Source organism: Oncorhynchus tshawytscha, linkage group LG27 (assembly GCF_018296145.1).
Source record: "Oncorhynchus tshawytscha isolate Ot180627B linkage group LG27, Otsh_v2.0, whole genome shotgun sequence".
In the NCBI taxonomy this organism is placed as follows: domain Eukaryota; kingdom Metazoa; phylum Chordata; class Actinopteri; order Salmoniformes; family Salmonidae; genus Oncorhynchus; species Oncorhynchus tshawytscha.
Window position 1 is genome coordinate 18,965,811 of NC_056455.1, and position 25,308 is coordinate 18,991,118.

The following is a 25,308-nucleotide window of genomic DNA, read 5'->3' on the forward strand; positions in this document are numbered from 1 at the left end:
CTTAATTTGATCACCCTGTTGGATACATTTAAAATGTGTAGTGTATTTGAGATTTTAAAAGGATTCTGAAGTTTGTCATTTCCACTATGAAATTTCAGCCTTGATTTTCCCTTGTGAAAAATGTAATGTCAAATCAAGGCTGAAATTTCAAAGTGGAAATTACAAACTTCAGAATCCTTTTAAAATCTCAAATACACTATAGGTTTAAAATTTCTCCAACAGGGTGATCAAATTAAGATTATATATCTGTATTAACCCCTACAAAAAACATCCACTTATTATCATCTACTTAATAATGTCCTGTTGCTGCAGGATTATTTTCCTGCTGTGAGGGAACTGGTCAAATTAAGATAACACATCTGTACCAGGACACAATATTGATGCTCTGTTCTGTTTTCTTCATGCACCTTGAACTAAAACAACTCCTGTTGTCAAGCATCTGAAAGAGTCTATAATAAACACACTCGCTCCTATACAACGAAAAAAAGGTCTACTATTTACCCAACTGAACAAATATGAAATATGCACTGCCTTTACTCATGTAATAAAGACAACCACACTTAGCAACATCAGCATCTTCATTTATTTTTCCAAAAGCATGTAAAAAATGTAAATAAACTGAAAGAAAATAAAACCAAATACATTTGATTGTGTGGATGTGTGGGGGGACAAATCACATTTATAATCATGTTCTTCATCAACACAATTTAACTGGAGTAATAATCCAAAAGAAGGAGAGGAGAGTAGAGGTGAAAGACGAGTAAGAGCTAAAACGTCCTTTTGCTTGCAAGGTCACCATCCACAGGTTAAGTTATACAGAATGTTTTGTTTTTAAATGCATACATTTACATTTTGACAACAGTGACACCTGCTTTGAAAAATAAATGTTAAGTCTACATCCAATTTTGCACACAACTACATGACTTGCAGAACACAGACAGTCACACAGCTCTCAGACCTGAGCCTCCTGGTACAAGTATGGAAAAGTGTACCTCTTTTTTTCTCTCTATATATACAACGAAAGTTTATTCACAGGATAACGCCATTGTACCTTGGCACACTCCTCACATATTACAGAATATATGGACACAGTTTTATTTGATATGATGTTCTTGGTTACAAAGCACTCTGGGTGGTCTCGAGGACTGTTACAAAATGTTAAAAACAAATAGATAACTTTACAAACTTGAGGAAATGTACTGAGCAAATGAAAAGCATTCAGGAGAGTGGAGGATGAGTGGGTACGTAAACCTCTGGCTGAGTGAAACCACTCATATCCACCACAGGGACTAAGTGGAAAACAAGCAGAAGGATTCTTTTCATTCACTGGGGAATAGGCTGGAACAGGGAGAAAGGTATGTGCACTAAAAAAAAATTACAAATAAAAATTGTTTTGAAAATGCAATAATGTTAGGCCATGGTTTTTGCCATTGATTTCTAAGGCTTTACTTTACAAAACGTAACATTTTATTTCCTATTCTGCACAGCATGCTCTAATTAAGCAATGAAGCCAGAGGTGTGGTATATGCCCAACATAACAAACCCCTAAGGCGCCATATTGCTATTATAAACTGGTTACCAATGTAATTAGATCAGTAAAAATAAGTGATTTGTCATAACCGTGGTATGCGGTCTGATAAACCACAGCTTTCAGCCAATCAGCATTCAGGGCTCAAACTACCCAGTCTATAATTCACAGTAAACTTTCCATCACAATATACATTGAGTCATTCAAGTGTTGTGGCATTGAATACTTCCCAAATGATGTAATTCAATGGTTTTAGTCTCATTCTAAAGCAAGAATGAAAAAAAAAAAAATCTTGTCTATTGAGTTTGTTGGCCAAAGCAGGTGTTGCTTTCGATCTTTTCAACCTAAAAATACCTGTAGCACACCGTTTTATCCCGAGGCCAGTCCCACATCTTAAACAATGAGTAAAAGCTATACAGAAGAAATTACTGGGGGCAAATGTGTTTGACAATTGTGTGATATGTAATATCTCAAGCCTTTACTGGGACTGGCTGAACTGACTCAAGCATTTCCTACCTCTCTTCTCCCACCAGGAGGCGCTACTCTGAGGTTCAGAGCACTGTAGGCCTGGGCTTTACTCACTGCGTAGGAATTCCCCTGAACATGCCCCAGGTCAAACATTCCCTGTTAGCACCCACCCCTCATATAGTACTTAGTCCTGGTGCTCAAAAATCAAAGATGAAGCAGCAGCGAGACATCCCACTCCCTCACTCTTTATTGACATTAGTCAATAAAGTAGACCAGACCCAGCTGCTATCTATCACATTGGTGTCGATGAGATCCACCCTGTTCAGCAGACTGAAACTGACAATTTTCCCCTCTAATGGTAAACGGCCTGAAGTGAACCATCTTCACAAATCCACCACCTCTGCTCACGTGATGCAGTCGAGACAAGAAAGCCATGAGGCATTTATATAAAAAAAAAGAAGATATTTATGTTCGCAGATGTGATGTCACTGGAGAAGCACGATCATATATACATTTTTTTACATTATGTGATTTCACTTGTGGCCCCGTCAGGACATCACAGTCATATGTGAATTTCTGCCACATTCAGAACACGGAATTCTCAGACTTTCGAGCATTCAAGACAACAGGGAACCCAAAGAAAAAAAACAGATGGATTTTCTTTTCGAAACAGTCATCCAACTCATAATTCTGCGTCAGGAACTCGGGCCTCTTTCTAGAGCTGACTTTCCCAACTGGCAGATCACAGACGTAGGGATTTCTTCCCCCACCAGAGTTCACAGTTGTTTTGAAAGATCCAAAAGTCCCGCTTAGTTTTACACACCAACTTAGCCCAATTTAGTACATGAACAGGCAGCTCTGCATGGACAGGAAGCAGCAGGGGATATTAGCATAACAGTTGTGGTTTCCTGTTAGGCTATGTTCCCTGTCAATCAAACATTGACTTGTCTGGTTAACATGCATGGTCATATGTGCACAGTATAGTGTGATATGTTCACTAAGCACAAGCTATGTACAACACCTATGAGATACTTCTCATATTCAGAATAAAGACTAAAAAGCCTCTACGAGTGAGAGCAACTTATCGCATGACCGTCAAACCCAGCAAATAACAGAGCAAAGAGAGCATTTTAAAACCAGTAAAGTGAGATTAAGAGTCAATGAAGCAGATTAGTTTTAAAAAGTCATCCAGAACACAGGAGGGCAGTACAGACTAAAGGTACAGCTAAGACTCATACAGGACAAACATGCAGAACTGAAACCTAGCAGCCATTCAGATCATAGGAGCAAAAAAAACATTTGAACAATGAGACAGAATTCAACTAAATGTACCCAGAGAGAGAACGTGTGACAGTACCGTGTTTGTTTCTCAGATAAGTGAACCCTGACAAACTCACAAATGGGCTTCTGCCGGTGCTACCGCAATGCAGAGGACTGGTCTTTAAAATTGGTGTTAGATTTAATTGACGATATGGAACTGAAAAGGAGGTCATAAAATACAAACTTGCTAATGAACCTAGCTCAGTATGGTTGACCTGAGTATGCTCTACAGCTGAGAGTGAACTCCAGCTTCTCTAACCATATGTTCACCTGAGCATACGGTCCCTTGCACCTGTTGCGTCAAAAGGGTGCAAATTTATCCGAAAAATAAACAAGAAACAATGATATGTAGTCCTCAAAAAGACAGCAAAAACATACCACTGGTTTGTGAATAAGCAGTTTGGTCACAATCAACAATTTCAAAAGAGCAAATGTAAAATGAAAATGATACTAAAACCAAATTAAAGGAATAAACGCTCCATTAAATAAAATGTCGAGCAACAGGGGGCGACTGGCCAGTCATCGTGGGTGTGTCTTCCATGTGGCGCAAGAGCACAGGAGTGTTGACTGCACCCCTCATGACACGTTGGTGCTCTTTATGACACGTTGGTGCTCTTTATGACACGTTGGTGCTCTTTATGACACGTTGGTGCTCTTTATGACACGTTGGTGCTCTTTATGACAAGTTGGAGGTGGAGAAGAGGCAGCTTTGGGGATGAGATGGGAATTGCCAGTAGGATACTGCTGACCTGCAAAACTACCCAAAATCTAAAACTAACCCTGACCGTTAACAATTCTGAAAATAAAAGTCGGTTTGCAGGTCAGGAGTGTCTGTATAGCCTTTCCCGTGGGAGAGCGGTTGGGACACAGACAGGCGTGGCTACGCAGTCTTAGTTATGTTCTCTCCCTCCTTGGAGGTCCAAAGCTCCTTGTGTTGCTTGCGGCCAAAGCCCTCATCATAGTTGCCTTTGCTCTTGAAGAGCTGCTGGAAGTGCGGCTTGCAGTAGAAATCCCCCGAAAGGGCAGCAAATGTGCCCAGGCTGCAGGGAGGGGCAAAATATAAACAAAAGAACAAGACTGTTTCATATGGAGTAATTGAGTGAGAGAGTCTCACCTGAGTTTGGTGTTGCAGTGTTTGCAGCAGAAACAGGCCGAGTGGAATATCAGGTTGTTAGCCACCAATCTCTCCATGGGGTAGACAGTCTTCTCACATGACGAGCACACCTCCCTCGGTGTCTTGAAGCTGAAGGACTACGCACATGAACAAAACCCACACCGTTACTATGGCTTCAAACATGTGTTTCAATGGATAAATGAAGCATCATCTCAACATACTCAGTTGTCTATAACCAATCTATCGAAATGAGTTGCTGTTGAGAGTATGTGAAAACATATACTGGTATATAAACTGTAGTTCCATTATGGATGACGTTTAAATGACATGGTCAGTAGAGAGATACACTGGGCCAGACAGGCAGGTAATGGAGAAGGATAGTGATTAAAAGATAATGTCCTACTGGGTAGAAACCGGGACAAGGGGGGGGGGTGATAATGGAGGTATATTTACTTTGGAGCGCTGGACAGGTTTATCTTCAGGGGTATTTCTGTTGTCCTGGAATAAAAATGAGTAAACCTCAGTACTTTCCTATTTAGTGTTATTACAACAGAAGTGTAAGCATTCAGGATTTCCCCAGTTATATTGACAATACCATGTCCATAATATCCCTCTCATCTCAGTCGTTTCCCCACTCCTGCTCTCTCCCTCCCAGCAGCTCCATCTGTCAGTGTACTGTACTCCCCAGAGGACAGGTCAGCTACCTTCTGTCTGGACATGTGTGTAGGTACACTGAACACACAATCATAGGGAAGCACAACCATTTCAAATATTAACCCCAAGCGTGACATCACGGACATCCTCTGGATGCTCTCCACTTGCACAGCGGTTTAAGAAAGCAACCAATGCCACTGTTACACTACATCACTAAACTGGAATTCTTATGTACAACTGAGTCAATAAAAAACCCATTTGTTCACAAACCTTACAATAGTTCAGTGAGAGCTTGGCCTTAACAGAGAGCACCATTCAGGTCTATAGAACTAAAGGCCTTATGTAATGGAGGCCCGTCTCATTTCTCTACTCGTGGCTCCAAAGCCCCACACTCTGACACAAACATCCATAGGCTTCCTGCTTCAACTTGACTCTACAGAGAGGCCCTGAACACTCATTCCTCTCCATGACAACTGCATTATACTGTACACAAACAAGTTACTTTCAACATACAAACATGAATTTCTAGACCCTACTGTCGGCACTGACTCCCTGTCAAAACCCATGAGGGCAGGATAGGTATCATATTGTCTGCCATATTGCTAACAGATGTTGACCTAGCAGATCATTGTGGAGTGGCTTAGAGTCGGTTTGAAACTAGGTCACAAAAGTCTGAATGTCCACAGGGCAGATACGGGTCAAGCAATTGGTCTCAGCTGTCACACCTTGCTCCAAACACACCTGGTGAAGAACTATACTTCAAAACTATGTGACCGACAGGCTTCAGACATTTCTCCACATTGACATCCACGCCCTGAAGCTGGACTAGCAGATCAATTAGCAGACAGACACACGCATTTAGGCAGACGCACTGTAAAGGCTATGTCCACTTGTGTGCAGGCCAGACTGATCTCTGGGAAAGTCCACTGCTGACATCTAAACCCTGACTGTTATGGAAGGAGATTGGTGGTAGTAGTCAGGGAGGGCTCATTTGACAAACAACTGTGCGACAGCTCTTTCATGAAGCCCGTGCAACAGAAAGGAGGATATTCAGGCTACATTCACACACATTGAAGGGGAGTGGACACACAGAGCACTGACCCACAGGGATATGGGTTGTTTACAACAAATCCAGCTCCTAATTGGGTCTGCTCAATTAGAACGCGTTGGAACGGCCAGAAAAACTAAATTTAACTTAAATAATGTTGAGCCGTTACAAGCGGTTCAGAGTGAAACCCATCAGACACTGATTCAATCATGTTGCACTTCACAATTGGCAGCTATTAGGGTCAGAGAAGAGCATGTGCACAGATACAGTAACCAAAGAGACTTTGGGAATCCACTTGGTATTCAATTAAATTGAAATGATCAAATTAGTAATTTTTGCATTGGCGTAACTGTCGCCCACTCACTACTGAACCCTGATGTGAAAATCATGTCAGATATCTTTAAACTGAATGACTGAGGAAGCTGGGGTGTTGCCTTAGTTTGTGAGAACGGAATGTCTGATGGAGGGACTGCAACTTCCTGTAGATGCAATCGCCATCCTGACCATCTTCCTCCTCACAAGAGTCCTTCATTCTCATATTTGGGTAGGGTACAGGGTGCACTGCTTGGTTGGCTGCATGGTAAACTCACATCCTGTTGCAACCATGAGTAATACTCAACAGGAGCTTCATATTTCATAAGATAAATAAAACATTGCTTCAAAAGGCAATGGTTTCTGTTTTAGCACATCATGCAACGTACAGTACATTACAGAAAGGTTCATCACCAATTCAGGCTGCACAAGATAAACTGCAGCCCAGAATTGCCATATCCACTAAAAGATAATGAAAACAAGAATAGATACCATGACAGGCAAGCACACAGTCAGTCCTGGAAGGCTTCTACATGGCTGCTGCCATCTGTCTTCTTTTGCCTTATTTGTACATGGAGACGCCGACCAAAGAATGACGTTGTGGCAGGAAGTAGTGATGACACAGACTTTAAGAGTCCCTGTGGGGAGCCTGCCACAGCTAACTGCCACCCCACTGGGCTTAGAGCACAGGCTGATTACAGCAGATAAGAACTACCACAGGGAATGATCAGTGCAGACCAAACCTTTCCTTAAATGGTGAGAAGGACAATATGAACATTGTGGTGTGCCAACTGTGCACACAGCTAAAGGTGGTCAAAAACAGTAGGCTAGATGCAGGCTGCCCATTAGATTAACACATGGCAATTAAATTACAATTTGGTGTACCCATTTAGATTAGTTTGAACCACTTACTGAAGAGAGAAAAGAGCACTTCACAGATTTTTCTAGATCAGGCTCCCACCTTTAGCAACATTAATATTCAGTCTCTTACCAGTCATTTATTCACACTAAGCGGAAGAGACACTGCATCTCTGTTTGAGTTTCAGGTAGGCTACACTTCATGTATGTGAGATTCTTCCATGCAGCCATTTGAAGAGTTAGGCCCTGCTGTGCTGCACCCACAGTCAGATCAGGTTGAGACTCTCCCTCTCTGATGAGGAGCTCCTAATCTCATTACAATGACAAATCCCCTTGCCTGTTCCCCTGGAGCTCAGACCACCACAACAATGGCAGGGGGTCTGGGGGTGACTGCACCCTGCCTCGAAGAAAGAGGCCTTCGGGGTTGTCTGTTCAGGCCCAGGGAAACCACACTGAGGCTAGCTCTTCCCGAAAAAAAGTATTGAGGGAAGGGTTCAGAGCATCAAGTGCCTGCTTGCACGGGTATTTACTTAACTTTTACCCCAGGCTGTGACACACACACGGAGCGAGAGATCAGCCAGTGTTCTTACGGTAACGTACACAGTCGTGAAACTTGCCCTAGATGTTGAAAGAAGTCAGTGGCCATTCATTTCAGTTAGTCTCTCAGCGCATCTTATTTTTAGACCGCTGACTTGCACCCATTTATAAGACAGAGGGATGAAAAATAAACAGGAAAAATGCACTACGACTACAGCCTGTTAAAGGGCCACTCATTCTGAATGTTATATTCAGAATGGGTGAACGTCACCATGAAAAAAAAATGGCAGACGTTATCCCCCCCCAACAGAACTGTTTTTTGTACTTTAAAAATATACATAATTTGTACATAATGTTCCCACTAGTCTCTTATGGCCGAAAATAACTGGACATCAGGACCACGATTACTCAGCATGGACAGGCAGAATCCTTTTTTCCTTAAAAACTTGATAGGGACTTGGTCCCTGTGGCGGGATCAAATCAGCGGAAATTTTAGAGCGCCACCGAAAGTTTTCGATAAAACTCAAACTTTCATTAAAACACACATGCAAGGTACTGAATTAAAGCTACACTCGTTGTGAATCTAGCCACCAAGTCAGATTTGTAAAATGCTTTTCGGCGAAAGCATGAGAAGCTATTATCTGATAGCATGCACCCCCCAGAATACCAGACCGTCAACAAAACAACAGATTTTGCGGTAGCCGGCGCTACCCAAAACGCAGAAATAAAATATAAAACAGTCATTACCTTTGACGAGCTTCTTTCTTGGCACTCCTATATGTCACATAAACAATTGGGTCTTTTTCCCGATTAAATCCGTCATTGTATACCCAAAATGTGATTTGCTGAAGACCGGTCTGATCCAGAAAAATGCCCCTTTACAAGACGCAACGTCACTTCTTAAAATTACAAAAGTTGCCTATAAACTTTTACAAATCACTTCAAACTACTTTTCTAAACCAACTTTAGGTATTAATAAACGTTAATAATCTATCAAATTGATCACGGGGCGATCTATATTCGATAGCAGCAAGTCTTGAAATCATCTTCCATGTTTTCAATTTCATAACATCCTGTGGTGAGCCCCAAAACAGGAAGGGCCTTTTCGTCACCAAACCAAGGATAAAGCAGCCAAAAAATGCCAGCACTGGTGACATCGTGTGGAAGCTGTAGGCGTTTACAGGGGATCCCCATGTATTTTCTTCAGCCTTAGACAATACATTGACTGGCGGATGAATATTATTTTTGTGTTTTTGGTGAACAGTTTTTCGAAGGATTTTTACTCCTAAACACGTTATGTTATAGCCACAGACACGATTTAACCAGTTTTAGAGACTTCAGAGTGTTTTCTATACACACACACTTATCATATGCATATACTATATTCCTGGCATGAGTAGCAGGACGCTGAAATGTTGCACGATTTTTAACAAAAAGCTGTGAAAATTCGCAGCCTCCAGTTAAGCCTAGGGCTGAATACTGCCCCCTTTGGAATCCAGGAACAGTTTCTATGTGTTCAGCGCGATGTCTGCTTTCAAATGATGCGTTCTTTGTGAGAATCTCGCGCGCCCTCGTCCTTTGGCGGGCTAAAACATTCGGGTCACGCGAAAATACATGCACTCTATTGCGCGCGTCGGTCTCTTTTTCCATGAAACACCAATTGACCTCGGTTTGTCTGTTCGCGCTGATCTTTGTTTTACATTATTAAAACATCCTAAAGCTCGATTCTGCACTTAGTTTGACCAGTTTAGTCGACATATAATATGTAATTTTGAAGTTTTGATGCGCAAGAGTGCGGGACCAGAAGTCATTTTGGGTGCATTTCAGCTGAAGCTGTTGGCATATGCTAATACAGAGACACACAACTTGAAACCAAACGATGTATTGGGTAAGTATAACTCCTTCCACATCTTCTCATCGAAGAACATCAAAGGTAAGGGAATATTTATGTGGTTAATTTTGTGTTTCTGTGCTCTCCAAACGTAGAGGAGACATACTGCTAATATCTGAGCGCCGCCTCATATTATAGCCTAGTGAACGAATTCTGTAACGTTAAAAATAAATGTAACACAGCGGTTGCATTAAGAAGAAGTGTATCTTTGTAACTATATGTAGAACATGTATATTTAGTCATGTGTATTGCTTGTTATCTGACGGAGCTATCATCATTTCTCCGGACATTTGAGTAGCATTTTGTGAACATGCAGTCATTGTAAACAGAGATTTATGGATATAAATAGCATATTATTGAGAAAAAAAAAATGTACTGTGTAACATGTCCTATTACTGTCATCTGATGAAGATTTTCAAAAGGTTAGTGAATGATTTATTTTTTAATCCTGCTTTTATTATTTTATATTTTCTGGGACAAAATGGCCGCCTCTTGTCTTTTGTTTCGGTGGTGGTCTAATATAAATGTGTGGTGTGTTTTCGCCGTAAAACATTTTAGAAATCTGACTTGCTGGGTAGATGAACAAGGTGTTTATCTTTCATTTGAGCTATTGGACTTGTATAGGTGTGGAGGTTAAATATTTCTAAGAATATTTTTTCGCATTTTGCGTTATGGTAATGAGCTGAGCCTGTAGTCACGATCCCGGATCCGGGATGTGTAGATCAAGAGGTTAACAGGTTTTAAACGAGTCTGACAAGCCCGACACTAACAATATACTGCTTTCTCGGGAATAGGCCAAGATCCCTGTGATTTGCGGCCAAAGAGCGGACTGCCTTCTGAGAAATTGTAGGAGATTGAATAAACCCCCACTTCCCTACATCGTGCTAGCAAACATGCAATCTTTTGAGAATAAAATCGATGAGTTACGCTGAAGATTAAACTACCAATGGGACATTAAAAACTGTAACATCTTATACTTCACGGAGTAGTGGCTGAACGACGACACCATCAACATACAGCTGGCTGGTTATACGCTGTACCGGCAGGATAGAACAGCGGCGTCTGGTAAGACAAGGGGCGGCGGACTATGTATTTGTGTAAATAACAGCTGGTGCACAATATCTAAGGAAGTCTCGAGCTATTGCGTATCTGAGGTAGAGTATCTTATGATAAGCTGTAGACCACACTATCTGTATTTTTCATAGCTGTTTACATACCACCACAGTCAGTCTGGCACTAAGACAGCATTGAATGAGCTGTATTCTGTCATAAGCGAACAAGAAAAACGCTCACCCAGAGGCGGTGCTCCTAATAGCCGGGGACTTTAATGCAGGGAAACTTAAATCCGTCATACCAAATTTCGATCAGCATGTTAAATGTGCAACCAGAGGGGGAAAAAAAATTCAGAAAGCACCAGTGACTAGATCAATATATATTTTTAAAGTGGTCAGATGAAGTAGATGCTAAGCTACAGGACTGTTTTGCTAGCACGGACTGGAATATGTTCCTGTATTCGTGCAATGGCATTGAGTAGTACACTACATCAGTCATTGGTTTCATCAATAAGTTCATCAATGACGTCGTCCCCACAGTGACCACAGTACATACCCCACCTGAAGCCATAGATTACAGGCAACAGCCGCACTGAGCTAAAGCAGCCACTTTCAAGGAGTGGGACTCTAACCCAGGAAGCTTATATGAAATCATGCTATGCCCTCCGACGAACCGTAAAACAGGCAAAGCGTCAATACAGGACTAAGACTGAATCGTAGTACACCGGCTCTGACGCTCGTCAGATGTGGCAGGGCTGTCAAACCATTTACAGACTACAAAGGGAAGCACAGTCAAGAGCTGCGCAGTGATACGAGCTAAACTACTTTATTCTCGCTGTGAGGCAAATGGCACTGAAACATGCATGAGAGCACCAGTTGTTCCAGAAGACCGTGTGATCATGCTCTCCGCAGCTGATGTGAGTAAGACCTTTAGACAGGTCAACATTCACAAGGCCGCATGGCCAGAGAGGAGAGGATTGTGGACTACAAGAAAAGGAGAACCGAGCACACCCCCCGTTCTCATCGACGGGGCTACAGTGGAGCAGGTTGAGAGCTTCAAGTTCCTTGGTGTCCACATCACCAACAAACTAACATGGTCCAAGCTAGAGGTCGACCGATTATGATTTTTCAACGCCGATACAGATTATTGGAGGACCAAAAAAAGCTGATATCGATTAAATCGGCCAATCTTTATTTGTGTAATAATGACAATTACAACAATACTGAATGAACACCTATGAACACCTATTTGAACTTAATACAGCAATAAAATCAATTTAGCATCAAATAAATAATGAAACATGTTCAATTTGGTTTAAATAATGCAAAAACAAAGTGTTGGAGAAGTAAAAGTGCAATATGTGCCATGTAAAAAAGCTAACGTTTAAGTACCTTGCTCAGAACATATGAAAGTTCGTGGTTCCTTTTAACATGAGACTTCAATATTCCAAGGTAAGAGGTTTTAGGTTAAAGTTATTATAGGACTATTTCTCTCTATACCATTTGTATTTCACATACCTTTGACTATTGGATGTTCTTATAGGCACTTTCGTATTTCCAGTGTAACAGTTTTGCTACCGTCCCTCTCCTCGCCCCTACCTGGGCTCGAACCAGGAACACATCGACAACAGCCACCCTCGAAGCAGCGTTACCCATGCAGAGCAAGGGGAACAACTACTCCAAGTCTCAGAGCGAGTGACGTTTGAAACGCTATTAGCGCGCACTAAATAGCTAGCCATTTCACATCGGTTACACCACCCTAATCTTGGGAGTTGATAGGCTTGAAGTCATAAACAGCTCATTTTGTCTGTCATAGTTGAAGTGTACCTGTCATGAAAATTATAGTCCTCATCTTTTTAAGTGGGAGAACTTGCACAATTGGTGGCTGACTAAATACTTTTTGCCCCACTGTATGCAACACAGGACACGCTAGATAAACTAGTAATTTCAACCATGTGTAGTTAACTAGTGATTAGGATTGATTGATTGTTTTTTATAAGATAAGTTTAATGCTAGCTAGCAACTTACCTTGGCTTCTTACTGCATTCGCGTAACAGGCAGGCTCCTCATGGAGTGCAATGAGAGGCAGGTGGTTAGCGCGTTGGACTAGTTAACTGTAAAGTTGCAAGATTGAATCCCGGAGCTGACAAGGTAAGAATCTGTTGTTCTGCCCCTGAACAAGGCAGTTAACCCACCGTCCCTAGGCCATCATTGAAAATAAGAATGTGTTCTTAACTGACTCGCCTAGTTAAATAAATAAAAATACCGATTTCCGATTGTTCTGAAAACTTGAAATCGGCCATTACGATTAATCGGTCGACCTCTAGTCCAAGCACATCAAGACAGTCGGTGCCATCTTCATGACAAAACCTATCCGCCCTCAGAAGACTGAAAAGATTTGGCACGGGTGCTCAAAAGGTTCTACAGCTGCACCATCGAGAGCATGGTGCATCACTGGTTGTATCACCGCCTGGTTTGGCAACTGCTCGGTCTATGACTGCAAGGCACTACAGAGGGTAGTGTGTATGGCCCAGTACATCACCGGGGCGAAGCTTCCTGCCATTCAGGACCTCTATACCAGGCGGTGTCAGAGGAAGGCCCTAAAAATGGTCAGAGTCCAGCTACCCTAGTCATAGACTGTTCTCTCTGCTACTGCACATTAAGCCGTACCGGAGCGCCAGGTCTAGGTCAAAGAGGCTTCTAAACAGCTTCTACCCCTAAGCCATTAGACTCCTGAACACCTAATCAAATGGCTACCCAGACTACTTGCATTGCCCCCCGCTTTACACCACTGCTACTCTGTTATCTTCTATGTATAGTCACTTTACTAGCTCTACCTACATGTACATATTACCTCAACTAACCAGTCCCCCCCCTGTATATAGACTCGCTATTGTTATTTTACTGCTTCTCTTTAATTACTTTAGTTTTATTTCTTATCTGTATTAAATTTTTTATATTTAAAACGCACTGTTGGTTAGGGGCTCGTAAGTAAGCATTTCACTGTAAGGTCTCACTTGTTGTATTCGGCGCATGTGACAAATACAATTTGATATTTGTGATCCGAGTGATGTTTTATCGATTCCCTGGGTCATTTCATGTTTTCATATGCATCAGAGTTGATGGCGTTCAAGCAGGCAGAAATACATTTGGGATGACGTAGCAGTGATAAAGTCTCTCACTACACTGGAAGTTAATAGGAATACGACTTTTAGATTTCGAAAACATCATACATGTCAGATTTAAACATTTAGGAGGATGTCTTCTCTCAAATGAGCAATTTGTGCCAATTCATTTATTTTATACTGGAGCCAAAAAGACTCCCAGTCACTCCTTGAAGGAGAGCGCTCCTTGTCCCAGAATCTGACATGTAGCCCATTGACGTAGCATGGACAACTTTTGCACAGTATATCTGTTGTGAATGTCAGTCCCAACTCTGAGGCACATTGATCTGCAGGTTGAACATGGTGAGATTGTAAACTCCTAAATTGATAGTGCAGTATGTTAAGGCGATTTCACAGCTAACTAGCTAGAGATAGATGGTACTGGGGTGAGAAGGGAAAGTCAGCGGACATTTCTGGTCACCGGTGGATCTGAAACAAGGCCACCATGTCCAATGAACAAGCCTCAGTTAACAAATAAGTCAGGTAGTATCGAGGCTGTAAAACCACTAAATTAGCAAGTTTCTTTCCAACCTCTGTCAGTTGAAGTCTTTCTTCACATGTCAGGGGAGGCCATTTCCTGTGAGGCTGCGGTGAGAGAGGTTGTCCTTATACGACTAGTGACAGAGAGCCTCAATGCCATAATCACAGATGTGAAACCTGTCTAGGGAGGTAACAGCTGACACTGACAAACAGGGGTCAAGATTCCCACTGGCATAACCGAACATTTTAAGGACATCCCATCTCAAAAAGGTGAACAAGAAATGTTTAATTAGAGATTTGAACCCACAACATTTGGCTCATGGTCAGCTTTTAACAATATTGCGCTCTATTGACTTTAGTGTGTAGGGACCAAGCGAGAAGCAGCTGATCATGCATTTAATGAAGTCACTCAAAAAACAGCCCTCAGTGTCAAACCTCAGAACTGATACGACGTATCGCACAGAGAAGAGAAAGTTGCGCAACCAAAGCCTGTGGAGGGAGAGGAATTCAGGAAGACAGGTCCCATCGCGTTGACCAAAACACATGCAAATCTGAAGTCTACCATTCCATTGGAATTTCACCAAACATGGGAGATTGTACAACTAAAGCGCAAGACACCTTCTGCCCCCTTTGCCTGTTGTGTCAGGCTGTGTGACAGCAGAGGCAGGAGACAAAAGCATGAACTTTTAAGCCTACGCATCCCAAGATATGAAAGGTGGGTGGTGTGTGATGCAGTAGGCATTCCTCAGTAAACCAGGTTGCCCACAGTACACACTGCACATGTAGGCACTCTGCTGCTGTCATTCTCACGTGAGGAGAGGTTGCTGTGGAGAATGTTGCATTTTTTTACTGGGCAGTGTGCAGTTTGTCCTTGGGTCCTCCCAATGTGACTGCAATTGCTTGGTACTAGGTTGTAAGAACAGCCAATAGGAAGGTTAGCTAACCGATGGAAACGTTTAAACGTCTTGTTCAGTGTGCATCTAAAAGAATAGTGTTATTCACAACAAGCAACGATACAATAGAGCAGGTGTAAACACAATGAACCGTTAGTGCCCTTTAGGAAGTTTGTTTTCAAGAGGCTTCCATGTCACAATAATTTTTGGGGCGGAAACAGCTGGGATAAATCCCAGAATGCTGTGTGAATGAAGTCTTACATCCCTCCAGGGCATTACAAACAATGATTATTGGATTATTTCTGACATGTTTATCTCCCTGACTATGGTTCATTTGCTAGTTAACTATATTTGGGACTTCTACACAAGTGCGCTATATAATTACTGAATCAAATTCATGTTTAAAAAAACATTAATTTTGAAAACGCAATCAACAAGGGAATGGCATTTGTCATTATGCCATGTCTTAGTTTATCTTATGTCAGGCTATTGTTCAATGATACCCTGACTCAAAAACTATGAATAATTTAAAAGCTCCCTTAGGCTAGCTAAAATAGATATAACCAACTGGGAAGCTTTGGCTATCTGCCTTTACTCATTCATAGTCCTCTTCCATCTAGCACACAACAGCTGGATGCATCTCCCACTCACACCCTCCACTGATCTGCACCTAAAACATACAGCACCTGACCGTTCTCTTTTTGCACTCCCTGTCCAATGACTGTAGTTAAGGTGCTGTCATCTACACCATCCCAACAGACCATCTCTGTGACGTCTGTAAAAAGAAAATCTGACACCATGAGGACTTGGCCAGCTATGAAGGAAAGCTCAATGAAGTGCATGTTGAGCTGTTCACTCAAAAACAAGTGGAAACATGTGCACTATATGGTTACTTCAATTGGACCTGCAAGTGATGTAATATACACATTTTACATTGTGACCAAAGCCTCCCCTCCGACAGACAGACAGTATGTGCCTTTGACAAGTCATTGGGCAATGGTGCATATGGCTGTACAATGGAAATATTTCAAGCAAACTGCAGGTGCAATTCTCAATGCATCCTAAGTGTCAATACAAGTAGACAGTCTTGGCACGTTCAACGTAGACAGTGAAACCAGCTTCTCTCCGCGCATTAGACAATCACTCAGAACAAACGTCTCGCCACAGAAGCTTGCCCCACCAGCAAAGACGTAAATTTGTCTTCAACCATGTGTCAATCCTCGGCAAACACTGTGCCAAAATTACAGACAGCAAATCTACAGATCCCCAGTCTGTACCCACAAAGTGGCGGTAAACGAAAATTATCATATGCCAAGGCAGTAATTATGGAGATCGGCGTTTTGATTTGATAGAGAGCTGGTCTGGCAAGATCGCAGATAGCGCTGTAAATGTGTTTTCCAAGGTCTCAACTTGGAGAACATTATGCGGGAATGGAAGAGAAGACCATTTGAAACAGGTACTTTACCCACTCTGCTAGTGCTGGGCCATGCTGCTACTGTCACGAGCTCACAGGGAGCCAGATAATTCACAGGGGTGTTACAATAAATCAATATATGATATAATTGATGCATTTCTAGGCTAATACCGTTCACCATGACACAGCGTTGGCTTGCAATGATGCGGTCGGCTCATTGCCTTCCAGTTCTTAACAACCGCCTTGCGCCTACCACACCAGAATCCCTTCCACAGCCCTTTATGTAACAACGAGAGACGCCAGGTTCTGTGCACCAAATAATGGCTGGCATGATTAGGTAATAACAGTACGTAGACATTAAGATTATCAGCCAGCCAAAGCGCTTCTGAAGCCAAACTGGGTGATGTATATGATTGGCAGGCGTAAACTTAATAAATGGTCAAAATAAAAACATGTATACTACGCACAGCCACAATCTGTTGAGAAAACCAACAAAGGAGAACGACATTTCCGTCTGATTATACATCAGAATGATCAAACCAAAAGTTAAACAAGTGCACTTTATCCTAAAACATGACAGACAATATGACAGTTTAAAGCTTCACTTGAGGCAAAACATAAAATAAAGCCTCAACCAGTGTGAATAGTGCCCGACATTGCGCTAGCTCGCAAGCTAACCTAACTATAAATATGTATCGTTCGAGAGAAGCTCATTTTGAGTGAAATGCTGGGTAGCTGCACAATTCCGTACATAATGCCGGATGGATTAATTAGCGTGCAACAAAAAATGATCTGAGATGGCAAGTTGGCACAGTGCAATAAAATAGCGTTACATTGCACGTTTTTGCCCTATTTAAAAACAGAACAGCAGGGTAAACATGAGTCATTCCACCAAAAAACGGAATGGATGGCTAGCAACCTTGGTAGCTAGCGAGTTAGCATCGAGTGGACATCACCTCATCACAAAAGGAGAGGGAGGGGGAAAAGGGTATGCTGTCGCTAGCTAGCCATCTCTGCACATTAAACGCGAGAAATGGGCGAGAAGCACTTACCATCTGTGTACTTTCGTCAACGTTTAAATAGAAAGACAATTTAGTGATCAATAGGCTGTGATCGATTGCTTTCTCATTCGTTTCCTCGATTTATGCTGTCAGGATTCTTCCTACAGACCCGGCGAGTTACCTCAGCTTGGCTCCCCTGCTCTTGTTTTTCAAGAGTCGTTTTTTTTGTTCTTTATATTAGCAGGATGTTGCACGCTATTGGTTCCAGTCACCCCCCTCTCCCCGCCACCCGGCTCTCCTCCAGCCCACCCTGCTCTCTTACACCACCTCCCTCTACTCAAACGGTAATTCTTAAGAAAAAGGAATTTAAAAAAAAGATTAACAGTGTAAATCAGTCCTAGGTTTAAAATAAAATAGAAACTAACCAATGAATATGCATACATCACAACTAATTGTCACCCCTTTTGCTGACAGGGTTAAAAACAAGCATCTTTCGACACTTATAATATAGCATCTCCAAATATATTAACAAATCAATAAAAGTAGTACATGGGGGAAACACCTTTCGACTCTCATCTACACAGTCTGACTGTACTGCCACTAATGTGTTGTGTGCTGCAGATGACAAAGAACCCAAAGTGCACTGTACATGTAACAAGTCTCAGCACATTTCTGTCCAAAGTCCAGTGACTGAGGTTTATGTCTGGGTAGGTAGGTATGAACCACTCTTTAGCCCAGCATAGAACAAGTTCCACATTTAAGAGGCTGAGAAAAACTGCCGAATTCAAATAATTTGTAACAGCTCGAAGAATAGCACCCTCAACCCTTAATTCCTGCTCAGTTTAACTAACATTCACAGCACAAGTCTGTTATGCCCAATCTTGCCAACAGTTGGCTTTGTGATGGGAACCTGTTTAAATATGACATCCATGGAAAAGTTGAACATGATAATAGTAGCGCTTAAAATACCATGAAAGCAATTGGTTGTGTTTGGTAATAAAAAAAAGAGTTACGTGTGAAATGGCTGTGTCGTTTGCTGCGGATGTCTTCATTAACTGTTAGGTCCATGTAAGTGCATTTTGTGTGGAGTTAAAGGTGACCGAGTCCAGTTACTGAAAACAGATGTTGAGAGGCATTCATCACACTAGAAGTAGAAGGGTGTGTGGGTCTAAGTGGGGGATGGTGTATAGGCTATTCTGTACTGAGAGAAAAGGGTTGGGGTTGTTACTCTTGAGACTGGAAAACACCTACCATCTAGTGGGGGGTTATTGTGATTGCATTATGGTTGTTGGTGGTGGTGTGGGATCATTTACCATGTTTTATACCAGAGCCCAGTGGCCTGTACACACATTACTTTCAGTATCAGACATACATACTGTACACTCTGTTTTTGAGGCGACTCAAGTCTGAAGTCCTTACAGGTCTATGGCAATGCCTGCAGTAGTATTGCACGTAACACATTGCTGTTGGCTTGATGAGTATCAGAGATTGTATCAGATCAGAGGTGTTGTGTGTGGCTGCATTAATAAAGAGTAACTGGTACGATGAAAATCATAACTGGTACTTTACACATAAGGTCTTTGTAAACAAACATATGAATGTCACTTTGTAAAAGCAGAAGCAGCCTGTGTCCACCACCTTTTTCCTGTCATCTATCCAGCTAATTTTTCACCCTGTATTTGAATACTGAGTATTGACATTAGTGCAACATTAACTATGAATTCTGCTAACCTTCAGAAAGCACGGCAGTGGGGTGTTACTTCAGTGAGGAGTCTGTCACCAAGGGTTTTGCTGGAGCCATCCAGTGCAGTGAATGACTCATTACATAATCTGGTCGAATTTGCAATCAGAAGAGCCACGGCTCTTACCTCTGATGTCTCCCTGCACCACACTGATGAGTCCACTAGAATATCTTTGGCCAACCTCGCAATCTCACGGAGCTGAACAAAAGAGCTGAAAGGACAAGAGTGATGTTTAGGTTCATAGGATGGGGTTGTCTTTTCTAATTGCAAAATAAAAGGAGGGGGGAGGGAATGCCATGGGTAGCTCTGCAAAGCTTAATGACATGCACTAAATTAAATCCACTTGAACAAAAAGGGTTTAGATGCTACAATGCTATTCGATTAAGCATACGAGTAAAGTGCAAAAGTATGCACAGAAATCAGGGGTTCTCAAACTTTATGGGGCCATGGACCCCTTATATTAGCAAATTCATCAGCGATCCCCCACAATCTGAACACAATAGCAAAAAAAAATAGCAAAAAAAACACCTCCTTTTACTCTCTATTCCAGACGTTCTAGATGACCAATTCTCATAGCTTTTAGCCGTACCCTTATCCTACTCCTCCTCTGTTCCTCTGGTGATGTAGAGGTGAATCCAGGCCCTGCAGTGCCAAGGTCCACTCCTACTCCCCAGGCACTCTCTTTTGATGACTTCTGTAACCGTTATAGCCTTGGTTTCATGCATGTTAACATTAGAAGCCTCCTCCCTAAGTTTGTTTTATTCGCTGCTTTAGCACACTCTGCCAACCCGGATATTCTAGCCGTGTCTGAATCCTGGCTTAGGAAGACCACCAAAAATTCAGAAATGTTCATCCCTAACTACAACATTTTCAGACAAGATAGAACGGCCAAAGGGGGCGGTGTTGCAATCTACTGCAAATATAGCCTGCAGAGTTCTGTCCTACTATCCAGGTCTGTACCCAAACAATTTGAACTTCTACTTTTAAAAATCCACCTCTCGAAAAACAAGTCTCTCACCGTAGCCGCTTGCTATAGACCACCCTCTGCCCCCAGCTGTGCTTTGGACACCATATGTTAACTGATTGCCCCCCATCTATCTTCAGAGCTCGTGCTGCTAGGCAATCTAAACTGGAACATGTTTAACACAATCCTACAATTTAAGCTTGATGCCCTCAATCTCACACAAATGATCAATGACCTACCAGGTACCACCCCAAAGCTGTAAACATGGGCACCCTCATAGATCACATCCTAACCAACTTGCCCTCTAAATACACCTCTGCTGTTTTCAACCAAGACCTCAGCGATCACTGCCTCATTGCCTGCATCCGTAATGGGTCAGCGGTCAAACAACCTCCACTCATCACTATCAAATGCTCCCTGAAACACTTCAGCGAGCAGGCCTTTCTAATCGACCTGGCTGGGGTATCCTGGAAGGATATTTATCTCATCCCGTCAGTAGAGGATGCCTGTTTTTTTTCACCATCTTAAATAACCATGCCCCATTCAAGAAATTTAGAACCAGGAACAGATATAGCCCTGGATTCTCTCCAGACCTGACTGCCCTTAACCAACACAAAAACATCCAATGGCGCTCTGCATTAGCATCGAACTGCCCCTGTGATATGCAACTTTTCAGGGAAGCTAGAAACCAATATACACAGGCAGTTAGAAAAGCCAAGGCTAGCTTTTTCAAGCAGAAATTTGCTTCCTGCAAAACAAACTCTAAAATGTTCTGGGACACTGTAAAGTTCATAGAGAATAAGAACACCTCCTCCCAGCTGCCCACTGCACTGAAGATAGTAAACACTGACACCACCGATAAATCCACTATAATTGAGAATTTCAAGAAGCATTTTTCTACAGCTGGCCATGCTTTCCACCTGGCTACCCCTACCCCGGTCAACAGCACTGCACCCCCCACAGCAACTTGCCCAAGCCTTCCCCATTTCTCCTTCTCCCAAATCCAGTCAGCTGATGTTCTGAAAGAGCTGCAAAATCTGGACCACTACTAATCAGCCGGGCTAGACAATCTGGACCCTTTCTTTCTAAAATTATCTGCCGAAATTGTTGCCACCCCTATTACTAGCGTGTTCAACCTCTCTCGTGTCGTCTGAGATTCCCAAAGATTGGAAAGCAGCTGCGGTCATCCCCCTCTTCAAAGGGGGGGACACTCTTGACCCAAACTGCTACAGACCTACATCTATCCTACCCTGCCTTTCTAAAGTCTTCGAAAGCCAAGTCAACAAACAGATTACCGACCATTTTGAATCCTCCCATAACTTCTCCGCTATGCAATCTGGTTTCAGAGCTGGTCATGGGTGCACCTCAGCCACGCTCAAGGTCCTAAATTATATCTTAACCGCCATTGATAAGAAACAATACTGTGCAGCCGTATTCATTGACCTGGCCAAGGCTTTCGACTCTGTCAATCACCACATCCTCATCGGCAGACTCGATAGCCTTGGTTTCTCAAATGATTGCCTCGCCTGGTTCACCAACTACTTCTCTGATAGAGTTCAGTGTGTCAAATCGGAGGGTCTGTTGTCCGGGCCTCTGGCAGTCTCTATGGGGGTGCCACAGGGTTCAATTCTGTGACCGATGTCGCTCTTGCTGCTGGTGAGTCTCTGATCCACCTCTACGCAGACGACACCATTCTGTATACTTCTGGCCCTTCTTTGGACACTGTGTTAATAACCCTCCAGGCGAGTTTCAATGCCATACTACTCTCCTTCCGTGGCCTCCAATTGCTCTTGAAATACAAGTAAAACTAAATGCCTGCTCTTCAATCGATCGCTGCCTGCACAACATCACTAAAATAATAAAATACAAGGAATTTTACTTTGACTTCGGGCAGTGAATGGCCAGACAACGCAAGTCTCAGGCCCATGGAAGGAATATTTGAAAGGCCCATCTCTTGGCATCGGAGAGAACATTTAGCAGTTTAAGATAGAATTTCAGGAAATTCTACAGATTGTCATTTGGCAAAGAGATTTAGTTGTTGTTGCAGTTTTAAAGCTAATATCCTGCAAGAGAGAAAACTTAGCAGTTTTAATGCTAAAATTACAGTGAATTCATGTAAAAAAAAATGGGAGAGGGAATACAAGTATTGAGTTGAAAAATGTATAATTGGTGGAGAACTGAGGATACCAATATTCCTGTGAGCCTCCCAGGCCCATGTTGCCCAGGGTTAAGAACATACATTGTAAATTAATTAGTATTACACCCTCAATTTATTCCATGGATCCCTTGGCCAAAATTAGTTTAATCGGTTAGTAATATTAATTTTAAAAAATAAAGTACATTTTTGATATACACTGAACAAAAATTAACACAACATGCAACAATTTCAAAGAGTTCACATAACTGGAAATCCATAGATTGTCCATAGTTTATGCCTGCCCATACCATAACCACACCACCACTATGGGGCACTCTGTTCACAACGTTGACATCAGCAAACCGCTCGCCCACACAAAACGCCAAACACACTGTCTAGCATCTGCTCGGTACAGTTGAAACCGTGATTCATCCTTGAAGAGCACACTTTTGCCAAAAAGATCATGATCATTAGACTCCTCTTTAAGTCTACGTATTTCTCCAAAGCTCAGTTGTCCTGAGTCTGCACAACACTGCCAGGACCTATGATCAAGAGAGACACTCAAGTTTTTTAATACTATATCTCTTGACACTTGACTCTGATGAAAATAGTCTTGGCCTCTAAACCGTCAAGCTGCATACTGGACCCTATTCCAACTAAACTACTGAAAGAGCTGCTTCCTTTGCTGAATATAATAAACGGCTCCCTATCCACCGGATATGTACCAAAGTCACTAAAAGTGGCCATAATAAAGCCTCTCTTGAAAAAGCAAAACCTTGACCCACAAAATATAAAAAAATATCAACCTATATCGAATCTCCCATTCCTCTCAAAAATGTTAGAAAAAGCTGTTGCGCAGCAACTCACTGCCTTCCTGAAGACAAACAATGTATATGAAATGCTTCAGTCTGGTTTTAGACCACACCATAGCACTGAGACTGCACTCGTGAAGGTGGTAAATTACCTTTTAATGGATTCAGACCAAGGCTCTGCATCTGTCCTCATGCTCCTAGACCTTAGTGCTGCTTTTGATAACATCGATGACCACATTTTTTGGAGAAATTGGAAACCCAAATTGGTCTACACGGACAAGTAATGACCTGGGTTAGATCTTATCTGGCGGAAAGATATCAGTTTGTCTCTGTGGATGGTTTGTCTCCTGACAAATAAACTGCCCAAAAATGACCCACCCTGGAAGCCTGCGTTTCAGACATAAGGAAGTGGACGACGACAAATTTTTCACTTTTAAACTCGGACGAAACAGATGCTAGTTCTCGGTCCCAAGAAACAAAGATCTTCTGTTGGAGCTGACAATTAATCTTGATGGTTGTACAGCCATCTCAAATAAAAATGAAGGACCTCGGCGTTACTCAGGACCCTGATCTCTCTTTTGACGAACATATCAAGAATATTTCAAGGACAGATTTTTTCCATCTTCGATACATTGTAAAAATCAGAAACGTTCTGTCCAAAAATGATGCACAAAAATTTATCCATGCTTTTGTCACTTCTAGATTAGACTACTGCAATCCTCTACTTTCCGGCTACCCGGATAAAGCACTAAATAAACTTCAGTTAGTGCTAAACACGGCTGCTAGAATCTTGACTAGAACCAAAAAATGTGATCATATTACACCAGTGCTAGCCTCTCTACACAGGCTTCCTGTTAAGGCTAGGGCTGATTTCAAGGTTTTACTGAACCTACAAAGCATTACATGGGCTTGCTCCTACCTACCTTTACGATTTGGTCCTGCTGTACATACCTACACGTACGCTACATTCACAAGACGCAGGCCTCCTTACTGTCCCTAGAATTTCTGAGCAAACAGCTGGAGGTATGGCTTTCTCCTATAGAGCTCCAATTTTATGGAATGGTCTGCCTATCCTTGTCAGAGATGCAGACTCTGTCTCGACCTTTAAGTCTTTATTGAAGACTCATCCCTTCAGTAGGTCCTATGATTGTGTGTAGTCTGGCCCAGGGGTGTGAAGGTGAACGGAAAAGCACTGGAGCACAAACCGGCCTTGCCGTCTCTGCCTGGCCGGTTCCCATCTCTCCACTGGGATTCTCTGCCTAAAACCCTTTTACGTCAGCTGCGTCACTGGTGCGTCACTGGTGCTCGTTACTGGTGCTCTTCCATGCATCACTTGAGTGGGTTGAGTCATTGACGTGATCACTCTGTCTGGGTTGGCGCCCCCCTCTGGTTCGTGCCGTGGGGAAGATCTTTGTGGGCTATACTCAGCCTGGTCTCAGGATGGTAAGTTGGTGGTTGAAGACATCCCTCAAATGGTGTGGGGGCTGTGCTTTGGCAAAGTGGGTGGGGTTATATCCTATCCGACGATACCCCCGGACAAGGCCAAGGTGTCTCCTGACCCCTACTGTCTCAACCTCCAGTATTTATGCTGCAATAGTTTGTGTCGGGGGGGCTAAGGTCAGTCTGTTATATCTGAAGTATTTCTCCTGTCTCATCCGGTGTCCTGTGTGACTTTAAGTATGCTCCCTCTAATTCTTTCTCTTCTCGTTTGAGAGAAATTGGCAATACGGCCAACCAGCTTTACAACCGCAGACATGTGGGTGAGCAGTTTGCTGATGTCAACGTTGTGAACAGAGTACTCCATGGCGGCGGTGCGGTTGTGGTTTGGGCAGGCATAATTAACACAATTGCAGTTTATTGATGACAATTTGAATGACAATCCTGAGGCCCATTGTTGAGCCATTCATCCACCGCCATCA

General features: G+C 42.6%; 1 protein-coding gene across 3 annotated transcripts; it reads right to left on the minus strand.

Moving 5' to 3' along the window:
• Nucleotides 1-565: 565 nt before the first annotated feature.
• Nucleotides 566-18,838, minus strand: limd2 (LIM domain containing 2). Of its 3 annotated transcripts, none has more exons than XM_024433687.2 (4): nucleotides 18,748-18,838; nucleotides 4,884-4,928; nucleotides 4,431-4,567; nucleotides 566-4,356 (listed from the first exon to the last, which is right to left on the minus strand). In XM_024433687.2, exons 1-4 carry the CDS (start codon nucleotides 18,784-18,786, stop codon nucleotides 4,197-4,199), a joined length of 381 nt encoding a protein of 126 aa, XP_024289455.1. In that variant the 5' UTR covers nucleotides 18,787-18,838; the 3' UTR covers nucleotides 566-4,196. The 3 variants fall into 3 exon arrangements, with proteins under 3 accessions (XP_024289455.1, XP_024289456.1, XP_024289454.1); XM_024433688.2 differs by lacking the exon at nucleotides 18,748-18,838 and adding an exon at nucleotides 17,786-17,953; XM_024433686.2 differs by lacking the exon at nucleotides 18,748-18,838 and adding an exon at nucleotides 16,006-16,176.
• Nucleotides 18,839-25,308: the final 6,470 nt, after the last annotated feature.

Coding starts and splice junctions, on each gene's coding strand:
- limd2 (XM_024433686.2), bottom strand. CDS start 16,161: ATGCACTTCATTGAGCTTTCCTTCATAGCTGGCCAAGTCCTCATGGTG. Junction 4,568..4,883: donor AACCTGTCCAGCGCTCCAAA/GTAAATATACCT, acceptor TCATGTGCGTAG/TCCTTCAGCTTCAAGACACC. Junction 4,357..4,430: donor CACTGCAACACCAAACTCAG/GTGAGACTCTCT, acceptor CCCTCCCTGCAG/CCTGGGCACATTTGCTGCCC.